General features: G+C 44.6%; 1 protein-coding gene across 5 annotated transcripts in view; it reads left to right on the top strand.

Moving 5' to 3' along the window:
* The window catches only part of LOC136655967 (probable ATP-dependent RNA helicase DDX60), a 91,748-nt gene that overhangs the window by 73,011 nt on the left and 3,848 nt on the right, over positions 1-14,889 (top strand). For 3 of the 5 annotated variants that reach the window (XM_066632733.1, XM_066632734.1, XM_066632730.1), the window contains 7 exons: positions 1,608-1,712; positions 1,864-2,064; positions 3,283-3,387; positions 3,559-3,700; positions 7,135-7,256; positions 10,693-10,840; positions 13,082-13,224. In XM_066632733.1, coding sequence (XP_066488830.1) covers positions 1,608-1,712; positions 1,864-2,064; positions 3,283-3,387; positions 3,559-3,700; positions 7,135-7,256; positions 10,693-10,840; positions 13,082-13,224 — 966 coding nt within the window. The remainder of the gene's footprint in view (positions 1-1,607; positions 1,713-1,863; positions 2,065-3,282; positions 3,388-3,558; positions 3,701-7,134; positions 7,257-10,692; positions 10,841-13,081; positions 13,225-14,889) is intronic. The other 2 variants (XM_066632731.1, XM_066632735.1) reach the window with 2 other exon arrangements.

Below are 14,889 nucleotides of genomic sequence, written 5' to 3'. Positions count from 1 at the left end.
GGAAGGGGATGAACATCCGAGACACCTCCCGCAGTAGCATGGGAGGCGCAGGATTCAGTGGCAGCCCTCCTTGGTGAAGCTGAGCTGGGGTGCCCTGGTCAGCTCAGGATTGGGCTGCCTTCTATGGGGGCCTTACACTGCTGGACTAGTGTTCCACCAGCATTAGGTCCTTTATGGCTGTCACAAAACACAACACACTGTTTTGTGCCAGCAGTTCATCCCCATCCCCTGGCACTGGTAAGTCAGCAAGGGGGTCAAGAGGGAGGGTGGGCAGAATGGGGCAGGGAGGGGGAGGATTGAGGAGGAGATGATCGGTTGGAGTGTGGATCGAGGCCAGGAATGGGAGGTATCATTGGCAGCCACACTGCCAATATCCTATTTCCCTTCCTGGCCTTGATTCCCTGATGCAGGTGCACTCAGACTTGTGCCAGCAAAGTAGCTGGCACAGGTCCAAGTAGGTCCAGAGGATCTGTGAGGGCTCAACCTGGGGCAAAGGAACAAATAATCTATCTTGAAAAGGACTTTGCTGCTTGAAATTCCCCTGCAGGATATAGTGCAACCCCCAATTGGCTCAGCTTTATCAGCCCTTGGGGAATTAAGTAGTATTGGGCTATAATCCAGTATTTGAAATTGCCAAGGCTAAACATTCAATTAAATTGTACACACTTTGTGCATATGACACACTTTGTGCAAGTGTAATATTTGTTAGCAAGCATCAACAATGGTAGTACAACTGACAGGTGGCATGATTGAAGGACGGTCTTATCCCATGTGTCATAGGAGAGCATGTCCCATTTTCAAACATCCTATGTCAGTGGTTCTTAAACTGTGGGTCCGACCCACCAGTGGGTCATGTCCCAATTTTTGATGGTTTGCGAAACTGGCAGGGCACATTAGGCTATGTGCATCGAGGGTTAGACAAGCTGCTACTGTTGGGGGGGGCAGCACTGCTACTCAATCACCATTATAGCCATACCCCTTAGCGTTTATAAGTAAGGCAGCAGCCTCTAGGGCCTCTAAAAAGTGTGAGAACTACTGTCCTGTGTGATGCTATTGTTTCTGATAGCGGTGTTTTAATTCTTCATTTCTATAAGATCACTGTAGGAAAAAATCCAGATAGCATATTGCTATAGATCACTGAAATATCACCAATATGTAACACATATTTATTATAATACGTTGATCAGTCAATTATTGCATTAAGGGTAGCAGTGGAGATACATAACCTATTGTAGAAAGTTGGCAAAATAAATGCTGCCAAGAACAAAGCAAAACACATTTAGGGCCCAATCCTATCCACCTTTCCAGCGCTGATGCAGCTGTACCAGTGGGGCATGCAGTGCATCCTGTGGTGGGGGGCAGTCACAGAGGCCATTTCCTTACCTTAGGGCTGCATTGCGGCTGAATCAGCATTGGAAAGGTGGATAGGATTGGGCCCTTTGTTAAATACTGTTGAAATAGTGATTGGAGCAGAACTGTACTTCTTTGCCCCCATATACAAGTCTTTCAAATGTACTAAGCTCCTTCTCTGAATTACTGTATTTAGCAAATGCACCAAGCATTTTTACTGTCAGCTCTAACAACTGTGCCTTTGTTGATTTTCTTAGGTTGTTACTGCAACTGGAACGTTGGCATTAGGCATTAATATGCCATGTAAATCAGTCGTTTTTGTGGAAGATTCTGTCTATCTAAATGCTCTGAACTACAGACAGGTACAAATGATCTTGCTCTCAGTTTCTTAAAAAACGTTGGGAAATAAGTAGCATAGTATAGTTAAAATGTACACAGCTTTGCTTTTTCAGATGGCCCAATGGCATGGTCTGTATAAAACAAAAATTTGTATATGTTGTATGGTTTTTAAAGATGTCTGGACGTGCTGGAAGACGTGGACAAGATTTGATAGGAAATGTGTTTTTCTATGACATCCCTCTGCCCAAGGTTGAGAAGCTGATGAAATCCAATGTACCTGAGCTTAAAGGCCAGTTTCCTTTGAGCATCACCCTAATACTGAGACTTCTGCTGTTGGCTACAAAGGCTAATGATGAAGCAGATGCCAAAGCAAAGGTATATGAACAAATTTTATTTTGGTAAATTAAAACTACCATGTAAAACAACCATATATAAATTGAAATCTCAGTGAATCAAATTAGTTTTTCCATCATACTACCTCTCTCTAAAAGGGAGATATTCCACAAATGGTGACAGAAAAAGGCACCAGTGGGAAGAATAAAATATTTGCCTTCCTAATGAAGGTTACTGCAGTTCAAAGTGGTGGTAACAGGGCTCCCCGCTGTTTGTAGAAAGTAAAAACTATCACAACCCACTTCTGGGTTGCAGTTGCATAACTGGAAGTTGATTTTTTTTTTTTTACTTTCTACAAACCGTGGGGGCCCTCCAGAGGGCTCCATGTGGCTCCCCGCACCTCCCAGACCCTGGCAGCAGGTAAATTACATCTTTAAAAAGCCTCCTCTTCCCCCACAGTGGCGCAATCCCAGGGATCGTGTCACTGCCTTCCCCCTGCTCCACCCCTTAAAGAGAAAAGAGCAGTGGTTCGCCTGCTGATGGGTCGCAACCCACCAGTTTAGATAGATAGATACTTTATTTACGGTCATCCAACCAGCTAATCACAGACAACAAAAACAAAATACACAGAATTAAAACCAGCACCCCTTTACACATATATAAAATCATAAAATCAGAGATTTACACTCTCAATTTTCTTCCTTACCAACTGTGCAGCATAACAAAAGCGGGCAACCCTGAATGATATATCAGAGTATACATCAGAAAGCAGAAAAGCAAGCTGCTCCTCCACCTGCAACCCCGTTTCAGTACCGAAGATCGGGGAGATAAATTTAGATCTCAAATCATCATAGTATGGACATTGCAAAACTGGGCAGTTGTCTCCACCACATTTTGAGGGCAGGGGCACAGTCTCTCTGAATAGGGACACCATGCATAATGCCCCAAAAGAACTGCTGATAAAAGTGCATTACACCTAGCTTTAGTAAAAGCAATCCTAAATTTGGGAATAACAATATTATAAAAATATCTGGCAGGAGAAAGCACGAGCTTGATCCCCAAGAAAAACATATGCAGAAAGTCTGGCTCTCGCAGATCTCATTTCAAGATCCACCAACCTCTGACACAAAATTACTTTTGCGTCTCCTGGGCTCATCATCATTAAACCAACCAGTTTGAGAACCACTGCTTTAGTCAATTTTAAATAATGTATTTATTATTTAAAGCTTTAATGGTTTGGTTTTGATTTTGTAAATCTAGGTGATGTCAGTGTTGAATCATTCACTGTTGTCATTCAAGCAGCAAAAGAACAAGGAAATGCTGAAAATATACTTCATCTTTTCTTTACAATTTCTTCTCAAAGAGGTAATTATTTCTGCAATAATCAACCTCTGCCCTTACAAAGAACTTTACTGACAGCAGTTTTGTGCATGTCTACTCAGAAGTAAGTCTCATTGAGTTCACTGGGACTTACTTCCAGGTAAGTGTGCCTAGGATTGCAGCCTACATGGATTAACCCAATGTTTTCATATCTAGGGCTACTTGAATCAAGAAGGCAAGCCTGTAGGATATGCTGGACTTGTGTCTCATCTGCATTATCATGCACCTTCAAATTTTGTCTTGGTTGATTTTCTCACCAAAGGTTTGTTCCACAAGTTATGTCAACTAGTTAGGGAAGGTAAGTTAATACAAGCATCCCCCCATATCTGTGGATACTGTACCTGTGATTTCACTTTTCTGTGGTTCTCCAAACTGCCGCACCCATTTCCTTCAGTTTTATACTTACTGGTAGCTCCAAAATTAGTTAATGGGTGTGGGGGAGGGGGTGTGGAGATAGGGTTCCCCTGTATCTGTGGTTTCCGTATCAGCAGGGAGCCCTGGAATGTATCCCCTTGTCGTAAACTTAGGGGTGTTTGGCGTGCTCAGAGTTCTTGGTTCTCGAACCCTGAAGCCCTCAAGGCCCCCCTGTTCAGTAGTACTGTCACCACCCTGTATGTGCCAGTGCCTCAGTCCAGGGACACTGAGACCCTCTAGGCTTAACTCTGTCCCTTGCAGGCACTGAGCTCTTTCTCCAATTAAAGCTTCAGTCCTCAAGTTACTAGACCTCAATGAGCACTTGATAGCTTGCTGAACGGCTAGGCAGGATTCTGAACCTTTGTCCCCAGCAGGCAATGAAACAACTTAGTAAAAGAGATTTTAGTTTATTAAGTACATAAGGTTACATAAAGTTACAGTAAGGCAGCAAATGCTAGAGGCATAAACATCTAGGAAACACATCAGCAATAAAATAATAAAGCTAGCTGGCTATCTCTATTAGTCCCTATCTCTTACCTGGGTCAGTTACTCTTAGATGTTTTAGCCCCAAGGCTACCTATGAGGCCAGGTGCCCGTAGTAAACAATGGAGCTCACAGTGTGCAGGATGTTTTACCCAAAAACTCTGTTCAAGAAGGAACACGCACCCCTTGGGGCACTCATTATTATACTTCTTATGCTAATAGTGCTGAGGTGACTTAATACTTACAGGGTGACCCCCCAAAAAACAGAACCCATTCTGTTCTGTTCTGTTCCCATTCGGTTCTGTTTTTTGGGGGGGTCACCCTGTATTTAGACTGTCCAATCAGAAACTTTTGAGGACAGAACCTTCTTAAAGTTGGCCTGGTTGTTAGCCCTCCTAGTTCTTACCCCTCCCAACTGGAGATCCATAGTTGCATTCCATTCCGCTTGATCAGGCACCTCTCAGTCTACTGAGGTGTTAAACATTCCAATGGGTTGTAATTGTTGCCTGTCCTTTCTGGCCAGCAAAAGAGAGACAACAATCTTTTTGTTTGTTTACTCACATGCTTGCAGCTAGGAACTGCTAGCCACTTCTCTGTTACTGACTTAGTTTGGTTCAGGCTTCACATGCTAACCTAGGCCTAACATGTACATATTCATAACACCCCCGCATTATGAGGTAATGCCTATATTCATTATCTGCAACAGCTGCACCCATAGATCATTGTATAATTTAGCTTAAAAATTATGAAATAGATAATATTATGTATTTACCATATCAATATAGTACTGTCTTGTGTTGTGCAGTGCAATCCTATATTCTGCTGGAACAGGCAGGCCAGGAGGCCTGTACTGTATCCAGCGCAAGATAGGACTCCAAAGTGGCTCAGTCGAAGGTAAGGGTAAACTTTTCCCCTTACCCCCAGGTAAGCCACTGCAACCCGTATGGGTCTTCTCAGACTTGTGCCACCTCCTAAGGTGGTACAGTTCTGAGGAGAGCGAAGCGGCTTGAAGTCGTTCTGTGCTGCTCTGGTATGGGGGCTAGGATCTGACATAACAGCCGGATTCCATCCCTGCCTCCTGCTCCTCACTCACCTGCTGCTGGGCCCTCTGCCCACCCTCCTCCCACCCCAGAACGCCTTCCTCCCACCTCCTCCCCACCCTCCACAGAGCCTTGCATCGGCTGAGCTTGGCCGATGCAAGGCTTGCTCCCTCTGTCAGTGCGGAGGCACATTTGCATCTCTGCACGCCAACCCAACCGACTCTTGAGAAGGTGCAAATGTGCCTTACAGCACATCTGCAACCCTCCTGGGCCAGCGCAAAGGACTTGCGCTACCCCTAGGGTGAGTCAGAACTGTGCCCTTAGTCAATTTGTTGCTGGGTTCTGTTACTCTCTACTAAATTCAGCAGAACCAGACTTGGCAAAAATTCAGAATGGGTTTATGCAGATCAAGGATGACTAAGTTTTTAGTGGAATTAGGGTTCAATTATTTGAATTAAATTTCATGGAAAAAAGCAAAGGGGCTACAATCTGGGACATAGATAAAAGGAGACAGGACCTACTCGTCATACCAGGCATTGGTGTCAGCAAGAGAAGGGATAGGATTACCTTTATCTTACCTCTTGTTAAAAACCACATATAGTCAGAAACTAATGTTAAAGTGGGGGAAGATTTTTTTTTAATTTAAACAATTTCTATCCAGTCTTTCTACCACACATTAGGGGAACCCAAGGTGGCTTACAACTTAAAAACACAATACAAGGTAAAAGATTACTTACTAAAACATAAAACAATTAAAACAATAAAGTAAATCAGACTCCAGTGGATTACACTGTTAAAATTACATTCATTAAAATTTGCCAGCCTATTATGTGCCCATTCCTATCCAATTTGCCAGTGCCAGTGCAGCCGTGCCAATGGCGCATGTGCTGCATCCTGTGGTGGGGACCAAGTCACAGGGGCCTCCTCAAGGTAAGGAAATGTTTGTTCCCTTACCTTGGGGCTGCATTGAGGCTGTACTGGTGCTGGAAAGTTGGATAGGATTGGGCCCTATGTCAGCAGTTAAATGGTTTATTGAGTAAATAAGTCTTAAGGCCCCATCAAAAGATTTCCAGAGAAGGAGTTGTTCTTAATTCCAAGGGGAGGGAATTCCATAGAAGAGGATCCATCCTATTTTCAACTGCCATCCCCTTCACCACTGCTGGTGGTGGCACAGTCTGATGGGCCCCCTTTGATGACCTGAGAGTACGGGTAGGATAATATGGATGGAGGTGGTTCCTCACTTATAGGGCTTTAAAAGTCAAAACTAGCACTTTGAATTGGGCCTGGAAGTGAACTGGCAGCCAGTGTAGCCACTGAAGCAGTGGCCTGACTAAGTTGAACCGATGAGCCCCAAGAACCACACAGGCGGCCCACATTCTGCACTAGTTACAGTTTCTGAACTATCTTCAGAGGTAGCCCCATGTAGAGTGCACAGCAGTAATCTAATCTAGCTGTCACTAGAGCATGGGTCACTGTGGCCAGGTCTGAGAGACCTAGGTATGGTCATAGCTGGCAAATCAGCCAAAGTTGAGCAAAGGTTCTCCTAGCCTCAGTTGCCACCTGGGAATCCAGGAGCAACTACAGATCAAGGAGCACCCCTAAGCTGCAGACATAGCTTCTGTAACACATGACCTCCCCCTTGCAACAGCAGCAACTCAGACTGGGTCAGAAACGGCTTTTGAAGCCACCCTGTTTCAGTGATATATTATCAAACAGTTTTTCTTTCATAGGAAGGCTAAAAGCATCTGTACTGATTCTTTCTTAAATTAAATGTATCATATATTTTCTTACACAGGATCAACCATTTTTTCAAAAACTGTAATGGAAAAATTAGTGCTTGTGCTTGCGCACCTCTTTGGAAGGAAGCATCTACCTGCCTGTAATGTAAATTTAAAAGGCACGTTTTCCCAATCAAAGGTAAAGATGGCACTTGTCATTATTGTGGTAAGGACTATAGGTATCACTCATGGATTCAGGGTGCAATCCTTACCCTTTATGTCAGTGCTTTCCAGCACTGGCATAGTGGTGCCAATGGGACATGTGCTGCATCCTGTAGTTGGGTGTCACTCACGGAGGCCTCCTCAAAGTAAGGGAATGTTTGTCCTCTTACCTCAGAGCTGCATTGCCTGTAAGTCAGTGCTGGAAAGCACTGACATAAGGGATTAGGATTGCGCCCTAATTGTTAGATACACTAGGAAATGAGAGTGTGTAACCACCATTTGCAAGGGCAGCAACATCTTGTTTCTGTGACTTTCAGTGCAATTATATGCATGTGTACTCAGAAGTAAGTCCAATTCTGCTCAGTGGGGCTTACTTCCAGGTAAATATGCATAAGATTGCAGTGTTAGGGCCAAATCCTATCCAACACTCAGCACTGACGCAGCTGTACCAATGGGGCATGTACTGCATCCTGCAGTGGGGGGGGGGCAGTGGCGTCACTAGGATTCACATCACCCAGTGCAGGAGGCCTGCGCATCACCCCATGCAGTGGGTGGGGCAACGCCCCAGGTGGTGGGTGTGGTGATGTACCATCGCCCCTCCCCACTGGTTTTTTGACTGTACCTTTTGTTAGAACACAGATATTTCAATGTGGTTTGTTTCATTGCATTCTGCATGAAATTACACATTGATTGATATATAACATGATGGTCTTATTCGTCCAAATTCTGATTTTAGTGATTTTGAAAACTTGTAGAGTCTCTCTCTCACACACACACCTTAAGTGTCAACTTACTAACACCTTATTGCAGCAGTTCTCAAACTTTTAGCATTGGGACCCACTTTTTAGAATGACAATCTGTCCAAGACCCATTGGAAGTGATGTCATGGCCAGAAGTGACATCATCAAGCAAATTAAAATAGATAATTATAAATAATTAAATTAAAATAAAAGAAGTAATTAAATAAGGAGGAGCCAGTCCTGTTCCACCAAGTGAATCTACTCTGAAGTAAGTCCTATTGTGGTCAATGGGGCTTACTCTCAGGAAAGTATGGGTAGAATTGCAGCCTGTGAGCCCAATCCTATGCATGTCTACTCGGAAGTAAGTCCCATAGTGGTCAATGGAGCTTACTCTGTAGCCTGCCTGCAATAACCCCCCCCCCCCAAAAAAAAAAAAAGAATCAGTGAGATCTTCAGCCCTCCCCAGTGCCCAGTTTAAAGTTCTTCTATTTTAGGCACATCAAGATAAAAACACTCCTGGCTTTTTAAGTGCAAAATAGAAAACTTTCTTCTTACCAGTTCAAGCCTCTTTTTTGTCTTTCCTTCTTAGTGGGGGGGGGGGGGGGAGGCTACCATCTGGAGCATTTGTTGTGCTCCAATTCCATCGGATCGGGACCCTTCTGGTGTCCTCATATTCCCCTTTGCCTGGCCTGACCAGCAGCCGAAGCACGTCTGCCTACTCACTAGTAAACGTGACCATGAGGCTGCTTCGCTTTCCATAGGGCTCAATAGACTGTAGCTGGGAGGGAGGCAGGGACCTCCTTCTCCCTTTTGTGCTTTTTGGGGCTGCATTCATTGGATCAGGACCATTCTGACATCCTTGGAGTCCTCTCAGCCTGCCCTTTCCGATGGACTATGGCAAGTATGCCTACTCATGAGTAAACGTGGCCACGTGGCTTCGTTTCCGGTTCAACAGACGCAACTGGGAGGGAAGCAGGGACCTCCTTCTCCCTTTTGTGTTTTTGGGGGCTGCATTCATTGGATCGGGATCATTCTGATGATGTTGGATTCCTCACAGTTTGCCCTTTCCGATGCACTAAGGCAAGTACACCTACTCGCAAGTAAACGCCCGATACTCATTTTTTCATTTCATTGTTCATTTTTTCTTTCCGGATTTTGGCCATAACCTTTGAAGGAAAGGGACTATTTCAGTTCTGTGTTTTTCATTGTACTCCGCTGGACATTCCACATCCAATGGTGTATGGCATGACAGGGTAGCTCCTAATGCCGCGATGTTAGCGTGTCACCCCCCCAGCACGTCACTTGGTGCGCCCCGCACCTCCTGCACCCTCCTAGCAACGCCAGTGGGGCGGGGAGTCACAGAGGCCTCCTCAACGTAACGGAAAGTTTGTTCCCTTAACTTGGGGCTGCATTGTGGCTGCATCGGTGCTGGAAAGTTGGATAGGATTGGGCCCTATGTCACAGATAAGTGTGTACATAGGATTGCAAGCTTATTCATGCAAATGTGAGAGATCCCATTTGTCACCACATAGGCATGACATGACTTGTCAATCAATAATTAGCTGGCAAAATAAGGTTTAGTTTAGCTGAACCTGCTATTAATATTTCAGTGGCCAAGCTACATCTACTGTGAGTACCATTAAGGGAAATGCATTTTCATTGGGGTGCTAACTACTAATAGTAGAAACCACTGCACAATTCAAATTTGTTAAGAGTTCATTTTACTCAAGCAGAGACCTTTGATACAATCTGGTTGCCCAGCCACGCAGAAGCCCTGATCCATGCTTCAGTGCATCACAGGTGAATGTGTATATGCATATATGAACCAGTGCTTTGTCTGTCTTCAGTGCATGCCCATATTCCTGATTTGTAAGGTCCAAATCACATGTTGTTTATTTTATTCACTGAATTTGTGTCCTGCTTTGCTCCCTAAAGGTCACCCAAAGTGGCTATGTTGTTCAGTCAATTTTTTTTAAGTTTTATTTGAGTGCTGCCTTTCATTGAGTATTTTTGCTTGTTTGTAATTTTAGTTTGTACTAGAGTTGTTGCAAGCATTCTACCAGTCAAACTTGAAATACTGAATTCTGCTTGACTATTTGAAAGAGGAATCAGAATGAGCACAAATGTGCCTGCAAGAGTTTGAACCTTTGCAAGCAAGCTGACTGCTTATAAAAGTTCATTTTCATTAAACTAGTGAGACACAGCAAAACTGTAGTGGAAGGTAAATAAATAAATTCTGAGGAGACCTCCAGCCTGCTTGCATCCAGCACAGGATGTAGTGGTAACTGTTTGGCGCCTCTGGTCCTGTGCTAGATAAGATTGAACCATAAATCCCTCCTAACCTTCCTGCCATAATAATGTGTAATTTATTTTTTGTAACCTGTAGTTTGGCCCTGAGTGGACCAGGTGGTCTGTAACGTGCATTACCCAAAGTCCCATGATTTTATTTTAATTATTTGCATAAATAGCCTTGGATAACTTCTGCAATCGACAGAATGATTCAGGCACATACAGAAGACCCCTGTTTTATCTTTCCCTCTTCACTCTCAAGAGAAGCTAGCGGGTTTGATTAGTCTCAGGTTGTCTTTTGTCAGACAAATTCACTGATGCTTATAATAGATTTTAGGATGTAGCACTTTGATTCTTTTTAGCAATTTTAATGTATTCCTGCAGGTATTTTTGGATGATCTTCCTGAAGAGTTTGCTTTGGCAGTAGAAACATATAACAGAGAAATAGAAAATAATTTTGGCTGCTTTCTCCTAACTACTGCCAAACTGGCTGACATGGAACAAGAATACCACCTTCCAGTGTCAAAACTAGGTAATGAGACTGTGCATGTTCTTTTCCTTTGTTATGCAAGCTTTGCTGTGTTATTGCAAAGCAGTCTGATTAACTGGTTGCTGTTACTGAGAAACTAAACCTCTATTAGATGTAACATGAAATCACTCATCCACCAATGAAAGGAAAACCAGCAAAATATGGCATATTATCTTAGGAATAAAGGAAACGGTTGTCTACTGATTCAGACCATTTGCTTAGGCTTGCTATTTTACCTAGTGGCTGGGTTTTGTCCAGGCCCTCTGCATGCTGCCCCATGCCTGTTTGGACCATTGGCTGGCCCAGATTATAAGGAAATCAGAAAAGATGCAAACACTGTAGTGTGTCTGGGTGGGGCTATGTCTTTTGTGGGCTGGGACTAGAGCAGAAGATAACCATAGTAGCTGGGAGGGCGTTAAAACAAGAGAATGAAGGCACAGACAAGCTGTCAGGTAGCAACAGAAACAGGGGAAGAACTGGCAGCAATGATTCCTGTCCTCCCTTCTCACTTGCATGCCCATCTGTCCATTAGCCAGCTGCCAGCAATCTGCCTGAAGAGATTGGAGAATGTTGTGCCAACTTGCAGCAAGGTCTAGAGCAGCCATTTTCAACCACTGTGCCGCGGCACACTGGTGTGCTGTGAATGGTCCCCAGGTGTGCTGTGGGAATTTGGGAGAGGGTCATTTATCAATAGGACCTTTGGCGGATGTGAGCCCCCATTGACAGCACAGTGTGCCTTGTCAATTGTCAAAAAGCCGATGGTGTGCCTTGACCGTTTTAGTGCCTTACCAGTGTGCTGCGAGATGAAAAACGTTGAAAATCACTGGTCTAGACAAGTTCCTACCTCACTGCCTTCTTCCCTCCACCCACCAAACCAGGCAGAAATGAGGAAGTGGTCTATCTTAAAAGCCACCTTTCCCTCTCTTCCCCTGTAGTGATTCTCTGTCCTTAGATAAGACAAAAAAATTAGGTAGTTTTGATCCATCAGAAAAAAAACACCAGAATAACACAAGCTTTTACATTCTCTGGATGCAGGAGTAGCTCACCCCAGAGAAGGACTGAGGCGCCTGCTTTGAGTGGTAGTCTGGAAGACTTGACGAACTGGCAGGGGTTGCCCTTTTCCCACAGGCCATCTCCCTTAGCCCACCACCTGCACAACATAGCCACTGACCAATCCTCTTTTTGTAGATCAAACAAGAGAAGGGGGGGCTTAAGTCTTTCTCCAGCACCACTGTCTGAGGCCCAGACCAAATGTGAAGCTATACCATGATACAGCACAGTCATGAGTTACATTCATGAGTTTTTATCCACTTGGGATTTGTGACCACATGATTGTTGCAATCCAGGATTTTTTTAATGGCAAAAGCCATGCTAGTTGCATCTTGTGTTCCCTTCAGAACAGAGAGAGCAAGATCACAGCTGCTGATTCCCACTAAGCTTCTCACTAAGCTGCAGCTCTGCAACCCCTGCTACACACACATGCGCGCGCATGCGCACACATGCACACAGCCCCAAGTTCATAGCATGTCTAAGAGATCAAGGTGGCTCTCTTGGAAGGAGAAACTAAACAGAAACACCAGCTGAGGCAGCAAAGCACATATGTACATGCATTCACACACATAGGTGTAAGGAGAGAGGAGGCTGCTCAGCTACCTGTCTCTGTAGGCCATAGGTGTCAAACTTGTATCATACAGTGGACCTCCTGCTGAGGGCTGGAAGTGACATAATCCATCAGGTAATAGGAACAAATGACAGAAGAGAAAATCTGCAAATCTTGGTAACGTTTTCAAGATATCAGAGAGCCCAGTTATCATGCTGGCCACCCTTTCAGCAGTGCTGCTACTGTCAAGGTGGCACTTTGCAACTCAGCACAAATATATAATGTGCCACAATTATAATGTGCACAATTATAATGTGGGCCAGATAAAAAACTTCCATGGGCAGTATCTGGCCCCTGGGCCTTATGTTTGACACACCTGCTCTAGGTACTATTGAAGCCTTGAGAAAAGGGAGTTTTCCAAGATTGTTACAAGTCACTCATGGAAAGAGAGCAGAGTGATGTAGAGAGAGAAAGTGTGTAAATGTCAAATGAGTGCCATGGTATGGGGAAGGGGGATGCTCAGAACCAGATTCGTCCCGAGGCTCTCTGGCCCTGGTGTTGGCATTTTTCCAACCTGAGCTCATTGGAGGAAAGGCCTGATACAACTGTGTGTACAGTGACAGACTCTAAATTTTGCTTATAAGATTTTACAGGTAGAGAAATTGACAATTCTGATCTGGCATCTCATTTAATGAGGACAACAAAGAGAATAACAGCGATCTCACCATTTGCATGCCTGTCAGGAATGGTGGACCAAGATTTGTTTAGTATTCACAATGTTAATAAGGTAAAACATTTTTTTCTTAACAGGAATACTAGCTAGTGTGCACCCCTAAAGTCCTTAGTATACGTTGAAGGTATCAGAATAGCTGCAATGATTTTACATCTTATTTCATAGGGTGGAACATACTTGGAGGTCATCTAGTCCAACACTTGCTCAGTGTAGGTGACTACCAAATCTCTGATAGATGGCAATCCAGCCTCTGCTTGAAATCCTCTAAAGCAGAGGTCTCCAAACCCCGGCCTGGGGGCCAGATACGGCCCACGACCAGCCTCTATCCGGCCCGCGGCCAGCCTCTGATCCCCTGAGAGCCTCTGGCCCAGTTGACCAAACACAACTAGAGTTGTGCTTGTGGGGTGGGGGAATGGGAGTCCATTTAAGTGTATTCTTTATTTCTTGGGCTGTGTTCGTGCTTGGAGAGGTCCTGGGCATTTGAGCCCATTCATTTATTCATCGAACAGCCCAATCCTATCCACACTTTCCTGAGTAACCCCACTGATTCTAATGGGACTTACTTCTGAGTGGACATGCATAGGATTCCTCTTCATAAATGCAGGACATAAATGTCCTCTTCATAAATGCATAGGACATGCATAGGATACCTCTTCATAAATGACCTGGAGACAGGGTTGAGCAGTGAAGTGGCTAAGTTTGCAGACGACACCAAACTTTTCCAAGTGGTAAAGACCAGAAGTGATTGTGAGGAGCTCCAGAAGGATCTCTCCAGACTAGCAGAATGGGCAGCAAAATGGCAGATGCGCTTCAATGTCAGTAAGTGTAAAGTCATGCACATTGGGGCAAAAAATCAAAACTTTAGATATAGGCTGATGGGTTCTGAGCTGTCTGTGACAGATCAGGAGAGAGATCTTGGGGTGGTGGTGGACAGGTCGATGAAAGTGTCGACCCAATGTGCGGCGGCAGTGAAGAAGGCCAATTCTATGCTTGGGATCATTAGGAAAGGTATTGAGAACAAAACGGTTAGTATTATAATGCCGTTGTACAAATCTATGGTAAGGCCACACCTGGAGTATTGTGTCCAGTTCTGGTCGCCGCATCTCAAAAAAGACATAGTGGAAATGGAAAAGGTGCAAAAGAGAGCGACTAAGATGATTACGGGGCTGGGGCACCTTCCTTATGAGGAAAGGCTACGGCGTTTGGGCCTCTTCAGCCTAGAAAAGAGACGCTTGAGGGGGGACATGATTGAGACATACAAAATTATGCAGGGGATGGACAGAGTGGATAGGGAGATGCTCTTTACACTCTCACATAATACCAGAACCAGGGGACATCCACTAAAATTGAGTGTTGGGCGGGTTAGGACAGACAAAAGAAAATATTTCTTTACTCAGCGCGTGGTCGGTCTGTGGAACTCCTTGCCACAGGATGTGGTGCTGGCGTCTAGCCTAGACGCCTTTAAAAGGGGATTGGACGAGTTTCTGGAGGAAAAATCCATTATGGGGTACAAGCCATGATGTGTATGCGCAACCTCCTGATTTTAGGAATGGGTTAAGTCAGAATGCCAGATGTAGGGGAGAGCACCAGGATGAGGTCTCTTGTTATCTGGTGTGCTCCCTGGGGCATTTGGTGGGCCGCTGTGAGATACAGGAAGCTGGACTAGATGGGCCTATGGCCTGATCCAGTGGGGCTGTTCTTATGTTCTTATGTTCTTAT

Source organism: Tiliqua scincoides, chromosome 6, assembly GCF_035046505.1.
Source record: "Tiliqua scincoides isolate rTilSci1 chromosome 6, rTilSci1.hap2, whole genome shotgun sequence".
Classification (NCBI taxonomy): Eukaryota; Metazoa; Chordata; class Lepidosauria; order Squamata; family Scincidae; genus Tiliqua; species Tiliqua scincoides.
The sequence above is the reverse complement of the archived record's forward strand: the minus strand, read 5'-3'. Positions and strand labels throughout refer to the sequence as shown.